The following is a 10,410-nucleotide window of genomic DNA, read 5'->3' as shown; positions in this document are numbered from 1 at the left end:
GAAACAAAGCAGAATCGAGTCAATATCTCTTAACTCATATGGAAATTGCAGAGTCCAAATTGCTTCAGGGCATCCTAGTAGATAAAAAAAAATGGAAGAGGCCCTTTCTCTATATAAAAGGAATGTGGAGAAGATGTCAAAAAAATGATTACAGAGATGCACCCTCTCTCATATTTAATATTCGTTCGGCCAGCAATAGATCATCTGGGGTCGTGACCTGCAAGGAATGCATGATAAAGCTGGTTAATAACCTAGGAAACATATAATGGGAAGGTTCATTGTCAAAAGATCTTAATATAAGATGAAGTAATAAGGATCTGGCAATATTTGGTTTTCAGGGTGTTCTGTGCCATTCCGATCAAACTAAAATGTTTCCAAATGAATATTATATCCCAACCAAGCACAAAGTAGAAGAGTCAGCACCTTGATGTTTGTATAAGAACCTTCTGTGATATAAACAGGATGTTTGAGGTGCTCCACAATAGATACGTCATCAGTGACTTCAAGACCATTCCTGTAGTCGAGAAATCCACAAGAAAAGTTGATGCATGATCAAACAGGATGACCAAGTTTAACATATTGACAGCACATGTTATGCTCGATCTCTGCTAGCAAGCTACTTCTCAAATTTTTGTTTACATATTAACATGATAATAAATTTGATGTGCAAAGAGTGACCTTCTGATTGGTCCTATGTACGTCAACTATGAAATTAACATGGTTCTCCAGGTTATACAAGAACTAGTAGAATATAAGAGTGGAGATCCGCCTCTAAGAACATCAATTGATCTTCTAAATTTGTCAATCAGGAGACTCGTACAACATCATTAAACCAGTGGCTTAAAAACAGGTGCCCGGTGTAAGTGTAGGCTAATTAGTTAAATAAAAATCCTGAAGTCCAGATTTTTCATGCACAAGGGGGATCAATGGGGTGTTAACTTGAGAGTAAGAATAGCAGTAACACAAACTCCAGTTGCACAAACTCTAGCTGCACACAAGCTAGCATGAAGAACCTACCTTTTCTTCATTTATCAAATGGGAAATGAATAAAATCGTCATCATAAAGTTCTACTACTGAAAGTATCACATACCTGTTGACAAGCTCAAAACCATCTCTGAGCAAATTCGGTTTGATAACCTACAGAAAATAACAAAGATACTCGTCACTTCGGCATCATATAGCACCTGATGGTATGGCTACACTAATTGCCTTAAATAAGGATACCTGTGGAGTGTGCATTTCCCAAAGAGTTTTCCTGTCAAGGGTTTTTACCACAAAAGAGTCACTGTTGGCCTGCATAACGCAATAGTAGAGATAAGAACTGCAGGTCCATAATGGGGCTTGACTATGCAGCAATTTAAGCAAAAGAAACAGTTGTGAGCCACTAAAACAAAATATTGTGTCATTTCATGTCTGGACTAAAGGCAAGATTCATCCTGAGAACAAATAGAGGAGCGCAATAATCCACATGTGGCAAATTTGATACATTACCAATAAATGCAATCAGATTCCTGGGACAGGGCAACAGGGTAAGGTAGCAAGTTGATCTCTGCATGTATTGTAAACCGAAATGCTGCATCTGCGGAGTCACCATATGGCTTCACATGTGAAATAGGTGACTTGCAACCCTGTTCAATTTGGATTGCCTTCACCATAATAGGTGGTTATCGGACGTCCCATATCACAATAATATTATATTTAATGCATCAGCGGGAAACATGACTGAAGCATTCCAATCAGTTGGGAGGAAAGGAGGCATAGGGAGTAGGAAAGAACAGGAAGACTGTTCAGCATCGGATTCAAATGAAGCCATAAACCACCTTCCAAAGCAGCAATAGATGAGCTGTTGGGAAAGGTTAGAGTGTGAATCACTCCCTATGAAGACTGTTCAGCACAGAATATACTATGAAGAGAAGGAACAGGAAGAAATCTGCCAACTTTGCCTTTCGTCATATCAATTCAAACTAGTATGTTCAAGGTGGAAAGTCAATAAAGGATTCTGCAGTTGCGCAACATCATATTATCAGTTTCTAACTTATGCTGTAACTCAATGAGATCAGAAGATGTGCAAGGGCATAACATTTTTGCTTGGAATCACATATTACGGAAAATCCTCTAGAATAAAGTCTTGCCAAAAGTGAGATCACGGTTGATGACAGGTGCATTCTTCGTCAACAGATGGACTGCCTAGGCGGACTACTTGCTACAATAGTGTGCATTTATTTAAATCTTTGTCACTTGCCAGGGGCAACTTCTTTACCCCATCACTTGGGAAAGTGAAACTTTTCCCTGAGTTCGAGAGACATGATTCATTGCTAAAATTGCTCAAGAGGCTATTGTAGTATGCATCTTCATCAAGTCCCCAAGTTGTAGGCTAGATGCAGGGTGATGATAAAGTCATTCAGGTCAAACTGGCAAGCAAGGGATAATCAATCCTGTGTTTCATCTATTTGTGAAATAACTGGATCCTAGTTATTTGGGTTGCTCACAATTCTCAGAATATAGAGGACTGGAAGTCTTAGGAGCTCATATACAAATTTCAGATAATGACGCCAATGGATCTCTAATAAATGAGAACTCTTATCAGAATATAGAGGACTGGAAGTCTTAGGAGCTCATGTACAAATTTCAGATAATGACGACAATGGATCTCTAATAAATGAGAACTCTTTTAACATACACAGAAGACAACTGTACAGAATCAATTAGAAGTATCATTAACCCAATCGGCAAATACATAGGGCTGGATATGTTTCAGTTAGATGATAAAGAATCTGGCAAGAAATGATATGGACCTAATGGAGAAGATGTCTGTTGCATTGCGAACAAGAGGAGCACCTGACCTAGTGACCTTCTACATAATCAGCAAACACAATATTAAATCTGATATAGTCAAATAGACATCACCATCAACAGTTGAGGATACTAGGCTAAATATGTAAGAGACTTAACCAACCATCTATTTGACTGTTTTAAATAAAGCTTCATTGGCATAACAGTGCTGTGCAATAGAAAGGCTTACTGCAGCGGCCACAAATGCCCTCCACCAGAGAAGGAAACTTAGAGGCAAAGTAGCAAAAGGCAGCGACGTTTGTGCCCTTGGCACTTCCAGCCATTATAAAAACAAATTATTAGAAATCATTGATATAAAGTTAATGTTTCTCATTATCAAATATGTATAGTGCCTGAAGTAATAGAGCTAATGGAAATGGACGGACGGAAATCATCATAAATCTGTGTACATAATATTGGGGCATCAAGTATGCAATGGGTTTCTGATAAGGTCAATCAGCACTAGGTTATTTATAACAGTTCAAATCAGAATTAACTGAAGTCTCCAGATGTGCTGAAGCTGCATTCTTGAAAAATTATGACATGTATTTCATAAATTTAACTTTCCCAAAAGCTAGACAGACCTCTTTTATGGTAGCCTTTACAGGAACACCAAGAACAGCTGCCCCATTCAGCCAAGCATCTTTCAGGACCTAGCAATCAAACAAGTAGATCTAAGGTTACTTTCAGTTGATAGTATCCACAGGGCATGGAGATGCACTGTGAAGAATACCTGCAAGAAACAATGAAAAAGATGACAGTCCCATATATGCTACACATACAAAAAAGCAGATATATTCAGAGTGTACCTAAATCAAATGATCAAGATGGTAATTTAGACTGTTTGCCAAAAACAGCAGAAAGACAACTTTCGAAAGTCATCACTAGTAACTTCTAACAAAAGCAATAATCATATATTTTCAAGAAATTGGAATATAACCAGTTGTAACACTTTGATATTTATTTATCAGGATTTCACTTGTGTATACAAGTCCTGGAAGTCCTGCAATACTAACAGATACAAAGAAAAATACCTCTAAGAAGAAAGTACAGCACTTACACTCAAAGCTTGAACAAATAGTTTTAATCTTAAAATATGTAATCCTATCTATATTGCATCTCGAACAGAAAGAGAGTCTAATTGTTAACTCCAATCTATAACATCTTGGATACTGAAATCACTAATTTTTCAGAAGAGATAAAAATACCCTAATATATGAAAATAACAGAGAAAAAGTGAAAAGCTTGATTCATTTGCTTTCTTACATAGTAGAATAGCACATAAAAATCTAAGAAATAGGCATGTTGAAAACTTGTTATTTTAGAAAGGCTGTAGGACGATTGACATTTTTTCCTATTTGGCCTTTTTTTATTAGGTGGCCCATACATACATCTATGTGCTTGTGCTTGTGCATGTGTGTGTACTGTTGGATTTTTTTAAACCCCTAAGGTGGTCTAATCTAATCACAACCATTGCTTTTATAGAAGTGAATGCAAAAGTTTGTCGATATAAAGGTCTACTCCTGAAAGGGGACAAACTCTCAGTAAGTAAATGAAACCCTTCACCAAAGACACTGCTTTGGTTGTTGATTGTCATGACAGGTACATTGTTCCTCTTTTCACTTCAACTTGTTCATCATTACTTTAGTGCGTAATCCTTGCCTTTCAATCTAGAAAGCATAAAATAATTCCATCTTGCACAAACATGTGAATGAGTGTGCATGTGTTTGCATGTGTGTGTTTGAATATTATATTCCTAATTGACCTTTTTTTATTAGGTGGCATATATGTGTGATGCGTGTGTGAAAGCACAGGGCAGGGACTAGGGCAAAAGTGGATTGGCATATGCATGCTTGCATGTGCACATGCATTTGTACGTGGGCACGTGCATGCATGTGTTTGATACAAGTGATGTATGGGATGATATCGAAATTGCTAGCAAGATAGCACAGATTATGCAAGCATTGAAAGTTTAAGCAGATATAAGCATGAGACTGTTGCACACGTGTCTGATACAAGTGATGTCTCGGATGACTAGCATACCCAAAAGTATGAAAGATGATATAGTTGCCAATTCAAAATTTTAAATCATACATATTGAGTTCTTCCAACTTACTAACTAGATGAGACGGCTTTTGCAAGTATTGAAAGCAAGGTTGCCAAACTGGTATTAGAGACCATGCTGGCCAACGACTGGCTTGGCACAATATGAGTCTGTATCGCGCTGTTCTGAGATGTATCGAAAACAAGGAGAGGGAGGGGGAAAGGGAGAAAAGGAGAGAGGAAGAGAGAGGGAAGGAGGGAGGGAGGAAGGGGGAGGGTCGAGAGGTAAAACCTAACCCTAGTGGGGAGAGAGAGAGAGAGAGAAGGGGGGAGGAAGAAAGGGGGAGGGTCGAGGGAAACTTGAGAGAGAGGGAGGATGCTTATCGATGATGGTGCAGGGGAGGGATCACGATCAGGTGCTGAGAGTGAGGGTGGGGTTTCTTAAAGCTAGGTGGGGGGGGGGGAGGAGGGGGTGGGTTTAACCGAATCGGGCTTTTATCAAATAGGAGGATGGTTTAATCAAACAGTCGGCTTCTATTTCAAGGGCACTAACTGAAAGCTTAAGCAGTTATAAGCATGAAACCATTGAGACTATACTCTGACAAGATATTATTTGAAAAAGGGTAGTAGAGTTGAAGATTATTGGACATTAAATTTTCTTTGAGAAAGGGAAAATATAACTCATGTCTTTGTACAAGTATTTGAAATTAGATATTCATTAATCTTAATATAAATTTGACTGTCACAAGAAGAGCTCATTCATATACATCTTGTTGACTTTTAAAGATGTGGCACTATTAGATTTAATCCATTAAGGTGGTCTCACTCAATTACGATTGAAATATGGGGAATTGGGTTAACATTACAAATACACCATAAGGGCATGGCCCAACATAATCTATACAAGGTGTATGCGGTCACCACATGGTGAGAATACCATAAAGAAAATATACAAAGGAAAATGGGACTATGTAAAGAGTATTTATGTAACATCTCTAATACCTCAAACATATGGTGGGTCTACTATAGAGACTTTGCTTAAGAGATACTCATATCGAGTCATAGTATGCATCATCATGAGGTCAGCAATTTGCTTGATGGAGGGGGTGTAAGGAAGAGAAAGAGCATGTCGATAAAACGACCGAAACAAAGCAGCATATCTCAATATGCTTCGTCTGCCCATGGAAAATAGGATTCTCAACTGTGAATGGCACTCTAGGTCACAATATAAAGGATTAGGACAATAGATGTGGACACCCATATGTGAGAGAAGGTAAAGAAATATGACCTCTAAGTTAGTGTCCAACATAGTGCAATACTCATCCTTAGCACTGGTGTGATAAACAACATCTTGCTTATTACTTTTAAATGAGATAATTGAATCACCAAGGAAGACACAAAAGCTAGTACTAGAGCATCGATTTGCAGGGTAAATAATGCATGATTAGAGAGAAGACTGATGGAGTCCATAGGCTAGAGGAAGTAACTGCCAATGGATGCCAAGAAATTGGATAATTGAGTTAAGATGACTATATGCTATGAGAGCATGGCTCAACATGATAGATACATGGTGTATGCGGTGACCACACAGTGAGAAGACCATATAGAAAATACACAAAGGAAATGGGACTACACAAAGAATATGTATATAATGTCTCCAACAACAATCATCGAGATTATGCTGGATTATACATGAAATGTCCTTTTCTAGCTCTTGCTTTAGCCCTATATTTCTAATCCCTAGGGGGTCTTCCTCCTCTAGCAGGTATATGAAGATGTGGTCAGTCCTCAGCCTCATATGCTGAAAAGAAGGATTACTACAAGGTTTTGGAAGATCAAAGCCCAAGGTCATCATGTCTTTTCTTCTCCTCAGTCATCATGGCAGGTATTTTCTTCTCCTTTTACATGTTCATCAATGTTTTGGAGAATGATTTAAGGCTCTCAATCTCAAAAGCATCAATGTCTTTTGAACAGAGAACAAAATGTATTTTGTGACTTTCTTGAACGATAAAGATGATGTGTGAAAAACAATAATATAAATTGCATAAGGCATACCAAACAGCCATACTACACAAGAAGAATGCTGCAACATGCCAAAAGCACCAGTCAGCTGATCTAAGAATCATAACCTCTATGCCAAAAAATAAAGTATTGATACATGATTAGAAGCATTTGCAGGTGTTGCAGATGTTCTTTGACAGTCAGAAATGGAAGGTCTGCCTAAGAAATTCATTATTCAATTTGGTACATTAGCATGATTGGTAAGTTTTGGTAATTAAGTTAAAGTTACCATCTAGAATATATGAGATCATTTATGCGGCTGTGTGCATGCAATGGAAGCATTTAGTGGTTTCCTACAGTTTAGAAAAGGTACATGGTGACCTTCAGACTGTTTGCTAACAAAAAGAAAAGAAAAGTCTTCCCCTTGCAATTGACCGAGCCAGCACAAATTCTCAAAGTTTAAAAGTACTACCGATATGTAATTCCTTAGGGAAAGAAACTGCACAAACAGCTAGAATGTAAGCTAGAAAAGTTTGGATGAAATCCAGTATATGTAGTATGTATAATTATAACAAAACACACCAAAATATAGACATTTACATGAGATCTTATAACCACATTGCCACTCTACATGCATAAACACAGCATATCATGACAAAATCTACAATTTAGGGGAAAAATCACTTCCAGAGAAGAAGGAAAAAACAGATCCCAAAGAAATATAAGATATCTGTTTGGCATGTATTAAAATATAGAATCATTCAAGTTATCACTGGATGCTAGGTAGCTGCATGGTATAATTAAACAACCTTTTTAATATCTCCAGACATAACCAGAGGCCTAGCAGAATCATGGATGCACACGAGTTCTGAGCTGCCATCAATTTCCTGTAAGATGTTGGAAGAAGTTCTTAAAAGGTATAGATACAAAAAATGTGAAGAGTATGTATTAAGGAAATAATTATACTAAAAGTTGAAGATCACATAGGTATTATGTCAAGAAACTTTCTCAAATAGATATGCTATTTTCTTCTAATACGTAGGTACACAAGTCTTTTCATTGCATAAAACCAAAGATACAAGGAAGAATGACAGTTTATGGAGAATAACTATTAGGGATAAATGCGGTCAAGGGAATGAGTGAAAATCATCAATTGTAATTTGCCTTTATAGAAAGACTAACTAAGAATTATCAAAGTTATAAGGTGGAAAAAGAAAAGTATTCATGTTTTTACTTATCCTTAGAATATAATTACAACAGAATATAGTTACAATGATAAGTTGATAACAGGATGAAAAGATTTTTATTTTTTCTTTCTATGCATTTAAAAAGTTGGATTTAGAAGTGTGTTTACCTGAAAACCATTGAAAACAGAATCTTGTCTCTCCTTCCCAGGAAGTGCAAACCTAACACCTATTTGTATCTCCTCACTAGCATCTGCAAACATGGAAAATGATGGATTCTGGTATCTCCTATACATACAATAATATCTAAACCAGAAAATGAAATTTACCAAATGGAAATCCAATCTCTACATATATGAGAAAGAAAACTTTAAATGGGTCCAAGAGGCTTTCTGAACCTTCAAATATATCCTTGTAAGATGGATCACATACAACAACTATTTCTTTCACTTCACTCATTTGTGAGAAAGTGTAGAAACTGCAACGAAAAACAATACCATGGTTTGAGCAAAGTAAATAACAATAACAGAAAAGTTCACCATGTGAAAAGCTGAAAAAGAAATACCTGTACAATGCAATTGGTTGTCCTAAAAGTGGAAGATATTGCTTTGGCATACTTGCCTGTGGCATAAACAGCAAATATTGTTATGTCATAATAATTGAATGACGGATTGAAAAAATGTAAGTTCATCATTCTGCCTCTATGTGTTTGTGCATATTATGCCATGGATGATCCCGTCATGTACTAGTAGTAGTAACATGCATCTGCAGTACATGTAAGTGTTTGCCTGCAGCTTTATTGATAGACAGAATGCAAATTCACTCATGCCTTCAAATGTGATTTTGTCTATAACAACAAAATATCTAGAAATTTAAAAGGGTCGAAGGCACTGAATTTAACAAAAGAAGTGTGTTGACAGAGGTGTAACGATTCAAATCCACCAGCATCTTCTGGAGTTTTGGTGAATTGTCTAGAACATGAGATATAGAACAGCTTCGAAAGAATGCCAGTGCATCTGTTGCGGGACAACAATAAAGTAGACAGTTCAAAAAGATTCTTAGCATCCAATCATGAAGACAAGCAAGGAACAACAACAAAAAACATTAAATTTTTAGGTATTTTGGACGTAGGAGTGCATTGATATAGAAAGACACTGGTTTTCTTCAGTTGCTTGCGGAACTTTTTTTTCACAAGAAATGAATAAATTCTATTTATAGATAAATTGAACTTACCTGCCAAGAAAGGCAATCCCCATACAGAAACAACCCACTTTACCCATCACCAAGCAAAAGTGATGAGAACCCCCAGTAGGTTCTTGAGGACTTTTCATTTATTTAAATAAAAAAACAAAAAGATAAAGTCTTTCCACTAAAGACAGTTAACCAAGGTTTAAAGAACACTAAATTCATAAGAAATTATCAATCTAAAACTTGCCTCCAAAGGAGTATCTATGAGGACTCGGTAAAACCAAGTCATGAAAATGGCCCAGGTATACCACTTAGCTGCTTAACTTCTACCAAAAGTATAATGACAGCAGGAACATTAGCAAAGTCTTTGTGGATTTAATTTTGAAACAGAAGAATCCCCCTTATGCACTCTTAGCTGGCTCAGAAAAGGATTGCGAACCAAAACTGGACTTATTCTTTTCGAAACAAATTAATCAAAAAGGGAAGAAGAAAAGGGGAAAGAATTATTACGCCCATGCGCTTTCCTTTTCCTCCCGCTAAAAGAACCACCGAAACGCTCTTATCTTTCACAGCTCCACCCTGCGAATAAATCAATCAAAATTACATCCCTTTTTTCCAATTAAGGATCCTCAATACTCCCTCTCCTTCTCCTATATAAACAAACCTCGCTTTCTTCTACCCTTTTCGCGCAACATCTGACCCGATTCTCATTTTTATTACGATTCAAAGCGATTCCATCCTTCGTCACGGATACCACACCTAAATAAAACACGATTAAAAAAAAAGAAGTGATTTTGGCATCAAATTCGAACTAGAGTTCCGATTTCTCGATAATATTTATACGTTTTTCTTGCGAGTGAGAGAAGAAGAGGAGTCTTGCCTGCGGGCATACGGCGCGAGAGGGGGAGCCGCGATCGAGACGGCATGGGAACCGAGAGGAATGGAGAGGATGCTTTGGATTTCGAGGAGGAAGGGAGGAGGTTGGGGAGGTGGTGGGACAGGGAGACATCGAATCGGAGCGCCATTTCTTCCGATATAATTCGAGCTCAACGGTTCGGGAATGCTTCAGGGGTAGATGGTGGGACAAGAAGGAGAGCAGGTTAGGCGATGGGAAGCGGACGAGTAAGTTTTTGATCCAGCGCCCGTTGGGTATGTCGCGCG

At 37.6% G+C, this 10,410-nt stretch overlaps 1 protein-coding gene across 2 annotated transcripts; it reads right to left on the bottom strand.

Moving 5' to 3' along the window:
- On the bottom strand, nucleotides 1-10,410 carry LOC103706740 (2-C-methyl-D-erythritol 4-phosphate cytidylyltransferase, chloroplastic). 2 transcript variants are annotated; one of them, XM_039128336.1, is made up of 12 exons: nucleotides 10,130-10,410; nucleotides 9,914-10,008; nucleotides 9,760-9,828; nucleotides 8,627-8,682; nucleotides 8,391-8,539; nucleotides 8,232-8,314; nucleotides 7,687-7,764; nucleotides 3,418-3,486; nucleotides 1,226-1,294; nucleotides 1,092-1,138; nucleotides 424-514; nucleotides 1-217 (listed from the first exon to the last, which is right to left on the bottom strand). In XM_039128336.1, the coding sequence occupies exons 1-12, from the start codon at nucleotides 10,272-10,274 to the stop codon at nucleotides 149-151; spliced, it is 1,020 nt and encodes a 339-aa protein (XP_038984264.1). In that variant the 5' UTR covers nucleotides 10,275-10,410; the 3' UTR covers nucleotides 1-148. The 2 variants fall into 2 exon arrangements, with proteins under 2 accessions (XP_038984264.1, XP_038984265.1); XM_039128337.1 differs by having other exon boundaries at nucleotides 8,460-8,539; nucleotides 10,130-10,407.

This window comes from Phoenix dactylifera, chromosome 7, assembly GCF_009389715.1.
Source record: "Phoenix dactylifera cultivar Barhee BC4 chromosome 7, palm_55x_up_171113_PBpolish2nd_filt_p, whole genome shotgun sequence".
Lineage (NCBI taxonomy): Eukaryota > Viridiplantae > Streptophyta > Magnoliopsida > Arecales > Arecaceae > Phoenix > Phoenix dactylifera.
Note: the sequence above shows the minus strand (reverse complement) of the source record. Positions and strands in the feature narration are given on the sequence as shown.